The following is a 14,625-nucleotide window of genomic DNA, read 5'->3' as shown; positions in this document are numbered from 1 at the left end:
GTCACCTTTACATTGCAGTCAGCTCTGAGCAGTGAGAACATAAATGTTCGTGAAATGAGAATCACTTCCTTATATACCGAGGATCTGCAGACGAAGTGAGCAGAGCAGTCCAGTATCCCATCCTGCATCTTCTGCTCTGCTACCTGCAGATCCTTCCTCAGGGCTGGGCAGAGATTCAGACCCCTATAGCCAGCTCTTCCTCCATGAACACTTCCAGGCTATTATGGTACTGGCATAACGTGGTCCTCCTGTACAAGATGGATCCACAGACAGTCAGTACACTTGGAACAGTTGTCTGCAGTCTGGAGAGAGATGGCTGTGGCTTTCAAACCTAGCTGAAACTCTTTCAGTGGTAATGCTTTGTAGGAATATGAAGTGAAGTTATGAGATACATCTTCATCTGTTGTATGCTGTTCATCTACATAGTGCAGAGAAGAAAAAATTCTTTGAGGATTTAGACCAGTATTTTCTGTCTCTGTATAGATATTTAGGCACCTAGAGTAACTAGGTTTATTATAACTCTTATTGAGCACCAAACTAAAAATCAAGTCACCAAATTATCTAAAAATAGCCACACCACTCTATTTTGGCTGTTACGTTTAAAAATTAATAATTTTCTAAGTATATTGGCATAAATAAATTGTGACCTATTTTTATTGTGATAGACTCTGAAAAGTGCATGTCAAATAGAGTACATAGCCTTGGGACACAGTCTTTTTGTTCTGCTGTGGGAAGCAGAATTACTTATAGGCTGCTATTATGGCAGGGTGTTTTCAAATCTGATAATTTAATTCAGAGGTATGGCAGATCAAAAGGAATCTGTACAGAAAAGAGATGTAACAAGAAAGGAACAGATACAGACAGGAGGTTTTTGCTGTACATGACATTCTAAATTAAAATGGCAGAAATCTCTGTCAATAAGATCAAAAGGTGGGAACAGAGATGAAAACACTCCTTTTACTGTTAATTATTATAAACCAGGTAGGATTGTATTTGAACACTACTGGCAGACTGTTAAGAAGTGGTTACACTCTCACGCTCCCCCCGGCAGAAGAGCATTGGAGCATTTAAAATTAGAAGAAATAGTTTCTGTATGATTTTAACATTCTTTTTCTGTTCACTATTAACACTAAGTGGCTATATCACCTAGCAGCAACTTTGTGACATGCTCCCATTTTTTTCTTAAAGGTAAGCATAAATAGCTGAAGTTAATATACAGAGATTTTAGCAGACCATGGTTATTGTACAATGCCAGCTTGGTCATGCAAGAGTAGTACTTTTTTCTGTGCCTGACATTTTTGAGACAGACTTTTTGATCTTTGAATTTTTTCCACAGAGTGAAATATTGAGGCCCTTTGGGGTCACTTAAGAGCCCAGAAAATTTCCCCATGCACTGAATTAGCTAATTTATAGGTAATTCTTTAGGAGATAATTCAATTCTTCTCAAACAAATTACGTGCTTCTTTCACTTGCAGGTGTTTCTCGTGTTCTAAAGTGCTGCTTAGTGTTGCTGAGTGCAGTTGGTAGTTGCTGTGATGATCCCAGATGGAGCTGAATTTCAATGGGTATGAGTGATCTGCAGGGGTCCCAGATAGTTTCAGGGATTTGGAAGCCTTGGCTGAGATTCAGCTCGCAGAGAATGAATGTGTACATGCATGTGTATAGGGATCTAGGAGTGAGCTAGGTGTCTTAGCACCCCTTTTTATTGGTGACACCCCAGTCAACATAGTTAATAAAGATTGGAAAGCTGCTTGGCCATCCAAAGCTGTTGTCTGTTTCCAGGTCTGATAAGTAACTCTTCTGATTTGGTTGACTACATCAATTTGATGTGCTTTGACTGTGGTGGGAAACTAGACATCTGGATTGCAGGTAGGCACCCAAATAGACACATAAAAACTGATGTGTCAGCCTCTGAGTCAAATCCCACCTACAGTGAGATATTGCTGATATTTTCACTTCAAGACAATTTGTTTCTTACACTCTGCTGTGAAACTTGTATGTGTGGAATTGCAAAATGCTTACACCTGGACAGGCTTATCAAATTCAATGCTGCTGTGAATAAATCCAATGCAGATTTTTCAAAACAATCTCATAAAAAGTTGAACACTGTGCTGTAACTTATATCCTTTTACACACTCAAATTAGTATCTTGTCTGCTAATATTGTGTCTTTTTCCCTTTTTGCATGGCACATTCTGAGAGATTGCAGCTTACTCACCTATGACTTCCATTTCCTGTGATACTTTTAGCCAAAACAGCTTTTTCTTGAATATGAAAGAGGAATTCAAACACAGTGATTGTGTTTTCCATGAGATTAGTTTAATTGTTTTTTATAGCCATTGGAGAAGAAACTTCTCCGCTCAGATTACAATTTATCATGGGATGAGTTTCCCCAGGAGGCATCTGTAGCACTGGCTAGTTTAGTTGAGGTTCTTTCTTTGGAGGTGGTTAAAACAGGACATTACTTAAGCTCCTGCGTTTTCTTAGTTGCAAATGTGGTGGTGGCACCTTGCAGTCGCTTTTGGGAGCTGCTGCTAAGTGTCTCAGCTCCCCAGAGCAGGAGAGAAGTTGTAATGTGGTGCAGCTGGCAGTGTTTGTGTCCCTTCCTGGCTGTAGGTTTAGGCTCCAGCCTTGCTCCCACTGATCCATCACTGGATGGATAAAAAGCAAACTGTTTTGCACCCACTCACAGTGTGACTGCATGTGCTGGCATTTTCCTCTCACAGCTATGTACTTAAACCACAGCTCGGTGCCTTCATAATCACTGGGAAACATAAAATCATACTGCATTGCTACTTTTTTTTTTCCTTTTCTTCTTTGAATAGCCCTATAGAGTATCAAAAAATGGAGGAATGGTTCTTTCATGCTTGTATCTTGAAATATTTCTATTTAGGTACTTAAGGGTATGGAAAGGGATTTTTTTTTAATTCTATATGAGCAAACAGAATACATATAAAATCATTTACATATTTTGTGTTTCAAGATATTTTATGTCTTAAAGGAAAATTAGAAGCAGGAATGTTTGGGAAGAACACAGCTAGAAAGGCGTGGGAGGAAAATTGATGCTGGCTCAGATAACTAGAGGTCACTATATGACTAAAAAAGTCATTTCATGTTCAGAAAATGGCAAACTTTAACTAACAGTCTTTACTGGTTCAGCCACAAAATTGGGAGAGAAACTGGAAATTAAAACACAACTTGGAACAAAATTATAAAAGAGGAATCAAGTAATAATCAATATAAATTAGAAGTAAGATGTATGGAAAATTTATAGGGAAAGCCAGAAACAAGAAACAAAAAATCTGTGGTTGGCAAGGCAAAGGACAATAAAAAGGCTTTAGTGTATTAATAGCAAAAGTCCTAATCATATAAGCCACTAGATGGAGATAGTAAGATTGTTACGAGTGATTTGAAAGCACCATAGGTGGTAAAAAATATTTTTATTTTTTATTTTGAAAAATGCTTGATGCAGTCTCCATGTTATTAGTGTTCTAAGACACTTTCCAAAAGGCCTGGAGGAAAGAAAGGAAAATGTAAAGGAGCACCTTCTTGGACTAAATACTATTTAAAATCAATAGTCCTGTACAATTTTCACACAAGAGTCCTAAATGATCTGTTGAGGAAATCTCTGGTTCATTGACACACCTTGTTGAAGAAAAAAAACATCCAACAACTCAAAACCAAATAAGCAATAACCCTCCCCCAACAACCCAGTACACACCCAAAATAAACCCCCCAAAAAATCCAATCAAACATTCCCACCTTAAAACATAGCTGATACCTGTGCAATAATTGTTTTGTTATAATTCTAAACAAAATTAAATGGTCTCTAATTACTAATGCAATAAATTGTTGTTACTTTAGTTTAATCAAACATAGTTTAAGCAGTATAAGTAGATGATTTTACTATCTAGTTTTTTACTTGAGACTTATAAGTTTATTGATAAAAATTATTATAGAAATAATATAAGTGCATTGTTTGGGCCAATTGATGATGTAATTAGAAATGCAAAATGCATCCATTCATAAATGAACAAATGCATCCTGTAAATCAGGGTGCAAAAATAAAAAAATCCTGAGTGTGAAACGTGTACAAAATTTCTTAGTACAACATCTGGATTTATAAATTTAAGTTTTTTAATTGTGGGAATACAATGTCTGGATTTGGTGATGAATCTACAAGTTATGTTGCAGGAAAAAAAAAAAAATCTTACAGAGTGTGGGAAAGATGGACAGAAAAAGTGAAACACTGACTAATCATTCACCTCACAAGAGGAAGTGATGAATTGTCTGCTTGTGATATGCTCAAAACCCACACGTTAGATTAATTGTACTGAGAGCAGTAGAGAAATAAAAGGGAAAGAGGGAGAAAGGAAGGATTATGCATGTTGGACATTTTGTTGTCATCAGTTCCAATTTTCCTTTTAGAGTGAAAATAATTTACATTTTATGTGCAGATGTGTTTGGAAATGTATTTGACATGCATTCAGAAAAGCTTCTCCATCTTGTTGTTAACCTTTAAGACCATATTTTTATTTGAAATTGTTATCAATACATATTGTCAAAGAAGCTTCTGTACCAGTTGTGCATTCATTCACATTTATTAACATAAATCTTGGTGGGCAAATCAATTAGCAGCAATAGTGCCTAAAATGTGGGTTTGGTTTTATTTTGGCTACATTCTGTTTGTTCATTTAATAACTATCCACATCAATGGGAAGGAAGCTCAGAGAAATATGACCTTTCAATTGCCACATGTCATCTGTGTTCAAACTACAAAATACTAGAAGTACTAGCTTTAAGCTTAGAAAAAAGCATATTGTTCTATTTCTTAAGCTGTGTGTGTAAAAAATTCCAGTTGCTTAAAAAGAGAAGCTCTGTAAGTACTGTTACTGAACTGATAAAGTCTGCTTGGCAAAGATTTGTAAAGGCTCTCAGAATCAAAAGTGAGTCTGTTTACCCCTTGGAAACACTTTATAGGAGGTTCTGGTTAGCCATTTCCAATAGAGAATGGAGCAGTTGATCAGATAGCAGCTAAACTAATGAAAAGCATCATGGAAGTGACAGGAAGATTAATTAAGTTCCTCCAGTTGTATTCACGTGTGGTGGCACAGAGTTCCTTCGGGTACTGCTGCAGTTAAATGGTATTCATGGTGACAAATATTGCACATTTCCAGAAGTGACACTTCTGAGTCAAGGGTAAAAAACACATTTGGTAGTTTTAGCCCGTGAAGAATGTTCAAAACCAAAGATGAGCCTCTGTGGTTGTTTAAAATATACAAATGTAACTTGCTCCTTCCCTTCTGATCCTTTAGTGTAACCTCAGGAGATTAGTAATGAATCACAAAATCTGCATTATTGTGTTGTATGTCTTAAACTACTCCAGATGGCTTCAAAATTTAAAAAAAAACCCAAACTTCTAGCTCATATACTTAGTATATTTGATTTGAGGCACAAAAATATGTGTGCTTGGAAACATTTTCAATTACTTTTGGAGGCTTACAAAACTGTGGCTTGTTTGCTGTTCTTTCTTTCTGCACTGTGGTCACTAATAGGAACAAAATAACTTCAGTACATAAATTTCCAAATAATGTGGAAATTCTAGGCCCACTTTACTTGCAAGAATCTTTTAGTTTTGGGATACATTTGATGAATTAGTCGGCCAAATTTGATTTGGATTGTTTCTCCCACTTTATTTTCAGAAATGAATGTTTCCAGAATAAATTTTCATTCTTAATAGCTGTCTCTGTACAGTAGACAAATTTTATTTTAGGACAATCTGGAAACCTCTGAGATGTATGAAATCTTTTAGCTTTACTACACATGATGCATAAACTTAAATGTTGTGTCACTGGTGTATTTGTTGACTATTACTACACTTTGCCAGCAAAGAGTTCCTTGATGTCCTTCTGCATTTGCAAGAGATGATTTGTGGTCAGCCTTACCAACTGGCATTCATCAAAGCCAATTGGTAAGAGTTTGGTTATAAATTTAATATTAGTTGCCTGCTGGGAGAGTTCAAGACTGGAAGAGAGTTTTCCAGGAATCCTAGGGAATTAAATGGGTCCATTAATATGAAATATTAATTGGTCTCTGCAACAGACATGCCTGTGAGTGGCTTTAATACTTACTATGAAGGCATTGTGTAAATCAGTGGATAGATAAAAATCAGTAGAGAGCACAGAACAGAGGAGCTAGTTCATGAAGTGGCCCTCTGGCTCTAGACCAGTTCAGACTTGGGGAATAACCTGTAGCTTTCCCAGGTCTGGAGAAATGTAGGGTATGTGCTGTACTTCTGAACCATGTGTGCTATCTGCTTTTTGTTTGTTCCAAGGAGGTGATGTCTTGTGGGTTTTGCATTTTGAAAATCTGTCCTTTGTGGCAAAGCCTTCACCAAGGTGAGAAAGGGCAGAACAACACAAGGTGGACATGCTAGTATGAAAAAAAAACAGGTTATTGGAAAAGAAGATTTCAGGGACTAGAAGTTGCTTCTATTATTAGATATTAGGGTGAGGGGTAGCTGGCTTAGAAGAAGATAATTTTTTTCTTGTTATGTTTATGCTGAATCACAAGGGTTTGGGGGTTTTGTTTTCATAAGTGAACCATGCATGAAAATATGATAATTTTGCAGTTGACCTGCATCTGTAGCAAAGTTAAATGCTGGTTAGCCTGTGCCGGCTTGTTGATGATTGGGAGTTTGCACCATGGGCTGACATCATGGACTAATTTGCTCATTCATTCTGCATGATCCTGCATGCCCAGGCTGGGTCTACTCAAATCTGCAGGCACACATAAGTGTTTGCTGCTCCTGACTGTGCTTCTCTACAGCTGTTTTCAGCAGAATCCTCAATGCTTGCGTTAAAACACCAGCCTTTTGGGATTGGAATTACTAAACTAAACCTTGCTTTCTCTGGCAGTGACAATATACCACTCAGGGAATAAAATTTATTTTTTGTTCCTTTCTTGAAACCCTACTTCTTTTTGCAGCTTGTTAATGTTGTACTTGTGTAAATGAAAGCAGAGTTCGTCATGGAGTATGTGAATTTGGGCTGTGAAAGCTTTCCAGTGATTTTCCCTCCTACCTTGCATTTCTGTAGTTGAAATGAAAAGAAATTAAAGTTCTTGTTTTAGTTTCTTCCGTTACTTTAATTGTATACTTACTCTCAGAACACAAACAAGATGCAAGAAGGGGTAGGTGGTCCTGCCTGTTTTACATCCTACAGAGAAACACAAAATTGGAGGTAACATTCAGAACCAAGTAGAGAACGTGCCAGTCTAATGAGGCACTTTGGTGTTTACATTTTCTGAGGATCTGACCTGCCATCAGACACCACCGAATTTCTACAGGTATTGTAACACAACAGCCATTTCAAGAAGGGCTGTTTGAAGGCAGCGTTGTCCTTGCCTGACCACAGATAGCTCAGCTACACAGACATGAACCTTCTGTAGCCAGACTCTCAGATGACCAGCTGATGGCATGAATCAGCAGGCATATTGGCTTGGTGGAACGTCAAGAACAGAGTTAGCCCATATCTTGTACGGTTTGGCTCCCGGCAGAATAACCCCAAGCCTTTCTTTCTGTGATAAGGTAAACGCAGCTTAGCAGGCAAATGCTGTGCCTGGGTGCAGACTCTCTTAGAGGATGTCACACAGTGCCTCTGCAAAAGCACTTCAGAGCTGGAAAAGGAGCTGAAGGATTTCAAAGAGATTGATTCTCTGAGCTTTTACCTCAGTGAAGGGAAAGGAGGGAATGCCTGTGCTGCAGAAGGCTCCTAATAGTAGCTTATACCTACTGCTCAGAGAACATTAGAGAGGTTCAGCTGGGGTATTTTAAACCTGTCTTTGAGGATGGTATTTTCCCCTATAGCGAGGTGTCCTTCCCTGTATGGCAGAAGTGAAGGAGCATTGTAATGATGAAGTAAAAAGAAAGACTGTGTTGTGAATACCCTCTGTTACTTGCTGTCTGCACTGTGTAGTTGAGACATAGGCCATGATTTCTAGACAGCTTCTTTTTTCTAATTTTCCCCAGAGGTTTTTAGGCAGCATTTCTTCACTGTGATTTCTGATTTTCTCAGTTTGAGAAAATTGCTGTTGGTCAGTTTGAACCACACAAGAATTCTTGATCTTCCTCCCTCATGCACTGTGGCCTCAAAGCACACTTCCGTCCTGTGTGCTGTTTAGTTGTGAAGCAAAGCTGAGTTTGGAGTTTATGTGTACGATGCATTTCTCGTTTCAAGGCTTGCTTCTTCCTACAAAGAAGCAAGAAAGGGCACTGAGAAAGCCTAGGTATCAGACATGAATAGCTTTGGGACTGCCAGTGAGGGACAGGACTGAAATTCATGCCCCAGTTCCCTGGCAGTGTTTAATCTCAGTAACATTCATACAGGTAGCATGAAACCTCGTGAGGGCAATGCTGCAGAGGACTCTTGCTGAGAGATGCATAGCGGCACTGTACACCAGGGCTCTTACCTCTGCTTCTGCAACTGGAGCATTCCTTGGCAGCTGTGCTGCTGCAATAATTTTGCCCAAAGTGATTGGACCTTGTGAAATAGTACTTATTGTGTGGTGGTTTTACAAACAAGAAGTGGAGCTTTAAATGAATTATACCTGTCATTCTCTTTGCTGAAGAATGAAAGCATTCATCCCATTAGATCCTATTATAATGAAATAGGCGCTTCAGCATACTGTCCATTATTTTTTACCTTTCTTTAGTATATTATCACTGATACATGCCAGACTGACAGCAGGAAACCAATGTCCTCTATTGATTCAGAGAAGAGACATATGTGCATAAATACAGACCGCACTGTCTTCACCACACTGCTGCACTGGTGTGTGTTAGATCCACCCCGAGGCACTACGTGGACATGGTGGAGAGTATTTTGGTGTTTCTTTGGCCTTTCTTCCTCTGAATCTGCTACTAGTTCGTATAGCAGCAGGGACTGTGTGGGGACCTATTTACAACAAACTTAGGGCCATTCCATTTGCCACAGAACAATAAAATACCTATGAGCTCCTAATGATTTATCAGCCTGGGCCAGAAAGCAGCTAGAGACCTGGAGGGTGAAAGGTGGTAAACTCCATTACAGATCGTCATTGTCGTATATCTCCCGTCCTCACGCTTTGTTATTCAGGCGAAGAAACTGTAATTTAAAAAATCAGTTCAGCTGTATTGAAATTGAGCTACCTATTTGTCAGTTGCTTTTTAAAAATAGAAAAATATTTGGCTTTATCCAATACTCAGATTGAAATTTTTTATTGAAGTGGAACTATTGATTAAAAAAAGTCTTAGGGGTACAGGATCTTGCAAAGTGCGAGGCATCTTTATCTTCTATTGAAGTTGGGGTATTGAGGCACTCAAACCTTCTCCCGGAGCCTGCCCTTCAAAGAAAAATGCACTAACAATATACTCTTTGTCTTTTCCATCTATTATGTAATTGAGCACGTTATGTCACTAAACGCGTTTACTGCCAAGAAAAAAAAAAAAAGCCTGTACAATTTTAGAAGGGCTTATTTTTTTTTTTTGTCCAAACCAGAGTTAGGTTAACCAGGATATAAGAGCATGTCGTTGCGAGCCTGTTAAAGAAAAGATCTGTTTGTAGTACTCTTAGTCCTGATGTCACAGGCACAGCAAGGACATCAGAAGGAGGAGTCAGATTACAGTAAGAATGGGCAGTGCAGCATGCAGCCGGAGTAAACGCTAAGTCAGACAGGGATTGTATCAGGGATAAGACTGCCTGCAAAGCGCTCATCCTGAGGAGGCACACTGCTCTCTCACGCTTCTCGTGCTGGGAAATTTCCACATAATGTAGAATGAAAAAGCTCTGTTTTACATGTCAGCCCTGTGCAGGAGCTAATGCTGAGCACACAGCGGTGGGATCCTGACTGCATGATTAATGAGAAACATAATGTATTTTGGTAAGTGTTAACCGTGATGTAATTCTGCTTCTGCTCACATTATCAATAGGAGTGATTATTACAGATTTTGTATTCAAGAACATTTCGTGCTGGCACGCACCTAAAACTGACAACTGGGGAATCCTGCCGGCTGTGCAGTTTGAAAGGATTCCATTGTCTGGGAAATTTTCTGTTTGAGTGGGCTACTGCGTAGTTATAGCGGTTTGAAAAACAAGCTAGATAAGATGAACTCGTGCTAGGTTTGTTTTAAATGAACTTGTGTTTCATCTGCCGAGAGGGAATGAGAAATGCTTGTGAGGCATGGGAAGTTTTAGACGAACTTAATGTAATGGACGAGCTGCTACTGCACTGTCAGTGCTGGGGAGGCACAGCGAACCTCAGTATTTCATTCAGCTTCTAGTTTGAAGAATTCAAAGGTACAAAGGCTAAACAATGTTTTATTTGCGGTGCTGTGATTGCCGAGTACTCTGCATTGTGCAGATCACCGGTGTGGGGTTGGCTCCTAGCATGCCACAAAATGCATATTATTTTAAGCCTTTAGGGGTCCTGGAGCCGTTAAATATTTGTGCAGAGTTTAGTTTTGTTGCTTGATGGAAATCTTCCTCAGGCTTACAGCTGAGCTGGCTGCATACCCTAAAAACATGCTGGAGTGTATAGCTATGTCTAAGCAATGTAGCGCTGCAGTACTGGGCTGGGATGTACGATTGCAATATAATGCTGCAAGTTAGTGCTGTTAAAGAGCAAAGAAAAATAAAATAGAGAATCTGGTGGTGTGATGGAAAAACACTGTTCTTGACTGTTTGAATTCTCATCTAGTCTGTTAATTTATAGCTGCATAATACTTAGAATGAACACAGAGCTGGGAGCTGGAGGATTTCTGGGACATTCAGCAGCTTTCTCAGTTTCATTAAATATTGAATCAGGAGTTCACTTCAAGCTTAAAGAGAAGAACTTTTGTAATATTCTCAACCCTGTCAAAAAAGTACTATGCCTTGTGCCATGCTAAGCATTATTTTCTTATTTTCATAAAATTGTGTGTGTGTATGTGTGTGTGATTTGTCTTTAACAGTGAAATATATCAATTATGAAAGCAGATTTTGATGTAAACTGTCCTAGCAGAAAAAAAAATACACAAATTGGTTGTGTTGTCAGAACTGTTCAGTGTCCCTTTCAAAGATAAATTTTCAATGTTTTAGCTTTACTGCATTTTCAAAAGAATAAGGAAGAATAGCCAAGCATTATGGTTTTAGGTTTGAGTAATTTGGATTAAGTGTCTTCGCAGTGAAAAAGTAAGGTTAATTTGCTATTCATTTCTTTCAGGTATTTTCTACCTTTAACTGCCCTGCAAGCGCAAGATGGGTTGTTTTGGTTTTTTTAACTCTCAGTTTTCTTGTGTAGGATTAGAAGTTGCAGTTTCGTAAAGTTATAGAGTTAGGGTATATGTTAGCTGCACGGTATTTAGTTTTATAGTTTTTTTACTGTCTATAATTTTCAGAAACTCGTAATGGCCATCAAACTTTTTTTGGTGTTACCTTGGAAAAATAAAAATCCCTGTATCATATGTTTATTTGTTTTCTGGTGCAACAGAAGTTTTTAAATGGAACAAACTATTGTGCTTTCTCTCTGCTTTGTAAGAAATTTCACTTGAAGAGCAGAGCTGAAAGTTTCTGCTAGGCAGGTTCTCTGTCTGCTGTGTTCAGTCTGAAGTTTCCTTCAATATTAAGTTTTAAATGAACGTTCTTGTTCCTGTCTTTTGCATAAGACATTATGAGCTGAGGGATAGTGCTTGCCTGTGGTTATTCTGGGTATTTTCTTGCTATTCTGGGTATTTTCTTGATCTGTTTGTGAGAAGACAGAACATCTGTAATCTCACCTGTCCCCGTTACTGCACAAAGCAGCATTGCACAGAGCCAGATGAAAGCTTGACTGCGTACATCACGCACCTACTTTGATTTCAAATTGCTACAGCCATCACATAGACAATATTGGGATTTTGTTTTTTCTAAGGGAAAGAAATATATTTTCTTTTAAATATTAATAAAGAATTCTGTAGTGGGTTTTTGGTGGGTTTTTTTTAATCCGTACATGCAACTATTGGGCTACATAAGTATAGAAAGGGAAGAAAAAGAAGGCATTTCTATATGTTTGTATGCATCTTGTTTGCTTTTCTGGGCCTTCTTGTCTTGTTGCTGCTGCTGAAAGGTGGCATAGTGGGAATGCATATGTGCAGTATTAAGGTTGAAATAAATACTGAAAATAATTACCATTGAAAGTAAGACCTAACCCTCTGACAGTGTTAATATTATAGAGCAAGTGTTAATGGGGGAAGTGAGTTTTTTAACTATCAGGGAGAGGAGTTGCTAAATTCAGGAATTTGTCATCATATTTCTCTCTGTCTTTAAAGCTGTAGCCTCCAAGAAGATACTCTACATTCATCTTACATCCTACCATGTATATTGTACTATTTGAGCTGAGCCTTCAAATAATTACACTCATTGTAACCATTTTAAATTCATGAACCTTTCTTTTACATTACAACCAAATTTTGATGTAGTTGTTTTAAGAACTGCTAATTTTCACTCACCGTGCTGTGCTTTTGAGTTTGTTGTTTGGTCACCGTGGATACATTTGTTACTTATTGTATTGATTTTGCATTCATCGTTTCAAGTTGAATAGGAATATGGAATTGTAATAATAATAGTAATAGAAATCCTACAAAATGATGTAGTATGTTTATAGAGTAAGCCAAAAGCCAATGAAAATAATAAAATTCTGTTAAGTGCTATCATACGGAGACGTTTTGCACTTAAGAAGGTACATACGTAGCTCAGAGCAACTTTTGCCTGTATTTATTGGCAAGTTAATAACTGAGTATCAGATAAAAGTCAGCTGTGACCATTCTCAGCAGCTCCGAGGGCAGGAATGGTGGGTGGCCGTCAGTGCCACAGCGCCGATGTTGCACGCCGATAAGAGGGAACGTCCTCTGGTCCTGCACAGTGCGAGGGCTCTGCTGTGGCTTGTGGTCAGAGCTGGACGCTGGCTCTCTACCTTCCAAGGCCTCACTGGCCACTGTTGCCTGGGCTCGGGCACCTCGCCATGACTGCGCCTTGCTGGCCTGGCAGCGCAGGAGGCCACGGGAGCTGCCTTGTCCTGGGGCGCAGTGGCCCCGGGGTTGCCCCTCGGGCTGGGTGGCCACTCTGCTGGGGCAGATGGAAAGTGCCCTTGGTCAGTGGACGGGGCAGAGCTGCTGGTGTGTGTCCTGCCCCCTGCTACACACCACGGCCGTCGAGCCGAGGGAAGCGCGGTAGTGATATTGCGGTTCTGGGACAGTGAGCACGGGTCCTGAGGGCTCGGGGAACCTGGCTGGAATGAGAGCAAAACCAATCGTCCACCCCCAGCAGGGAAAAATCACTGCCCCCATACTTTGCCCTTACTGAAGACTCTAAAATTAACAATTACAAAGAAAAGGGAGAGGAAAAAAGAAAAACATTGTACCTTTTTCCTTTTCTTTTTCCCCTTCTCTCCTGCCTCCTCTGAACCTATTACTGTTTTAAGTGACTTCTGTTCTCAATGTTTTACATTATACAGGAAATTGATATATTGGGATGGAAATTAATATGCTATGGGATAAAATATAGCATTAAGGGAAACAAACAAATAATTTTTGCCTGAAAATGCCATAACATTTCTGCTTGTATGGTGGCTCTGTTTTAATTTTCAGTGGGTTTTTTTCAGTCAGTGTTGTATTATGTAGTAGTTCATCTGCATACATACTACTATACTGAGTATCACTTTTTATTGCTGGAACACTTTCTTGAAGAGATTCATGCTGGATGAGTCATGGAAAAAAAAGAATACACCCCCCCACCCCAAATCTCATCACCTCTCTAAAGAAAACACTCATTGTACAAGCTAACTGACCGACTGCTGAAATAGGGTTTTTAATTTGTTTCAATGAAAATATTTGGTTGTTGCTGGTTTGTTTTTAGGAGGTTATATTTCCTTCTAGGTTAGACACTGTGGAGGCCTTCAGTACAATTTCTGTTTTCATTTAAGTCAAGATGAATCGGTGTTGATAAGGCTGTGCTTTTAAAATGTTTTGCGAAGCACAAATACTGGATTACTAACTGTGTTTTATCACCAGCCATCTGCAATAAGAAAGTGTAGTTAATATATAATGGATGCTGTGTGTGACAGAAGAATTCAGCTGAGCAAGCCAATGTATAGGATCTTGAATACTGCAGGAGCCTGATGTTTATATTTGGAACATTACAGCCTCCTGGGCAGTGCAGTTCATATCTTGAAGTACTGAATAATCATTAATGCATGTATACATAATAACAATAAAAAAAATCCTGTTTGAACTTACGGAAACTGCTCTGTGCTAGATTGCACCCTTTTAGTTTCTGGTACAGAAACTGTTCATTTAAAATGCCTCTAAATATATCCAGCATGTTGCCATAAATAAAAGGTCCTTTTGCTATTCCAGAGACAAAGAAAAAAAGTAATTCCAAGTGTTACTTTTCTTGTGGGTGAGAGAATTGCTCCAAACCCAAAATTGGAATCAGTGGTTTCCTGCTTCATTAAAGAAGATTAGATCAGAGTTGCTTCAGCTGAAGGTCCTTTAACAAAGTGTATGTGCGTTCACATGCTCACGTGAGTGTGTGTCTGTGCATATTTTAATAGGCATGAGTGCAAAATCTAATCC

The 14,625-nt window shown here is 38.9% G+C and overlaps 1 protein-coding gene across 2 annotated transcripts in view; it reads left to right on the top strand.

Moving 5' to 3' along the window:
* Positions 1-14,625, top strand: part of ZNF385D (zinc finger protein 385D) — a 470,254-nt gene that overhangs the window by 239,812 nt on the left and 215,817 nt on the right. Inside the window, exon 1 of one of the 2 annotated variants that reach the window (XM_085051081.1) lies at positions 9,603-9,917. The exons of the other annotated variant lie outside the window; for it this stretch is intronic. Coding sequence (XP_084907207.1) covers positions 9,896-9,917 — 22 coding nt within the window. The 5' untranslated portion in view covers positions 9,603-9,895. Of the gene's footprint in view, positions 1-9,602; positions 9,918-14,625 lie in introns of those variants that run through there. 2 annotated transcript variants of the gene reach the window in all.

The sequence above is a fragment of the Lichenostomus cassidix genome, chromosome 2, assembly GCF_008360975.1.
Source record: "Lichenostomus cassidix isolate B80296 chromosome 2, HeHo_3.0, whole genome shotgun sequence".
Lineage (NCBI taxonomy): Eukaryota > Metazoa > Chordata > Aves > Passeriformes > Meliphagidae > Lichenostomus > Lichenostomus cassidix.
Note: the sequence above shows the minus strand (reverse complement) of the source record. Positions and strands in the feature narration are given on the sequence as shown.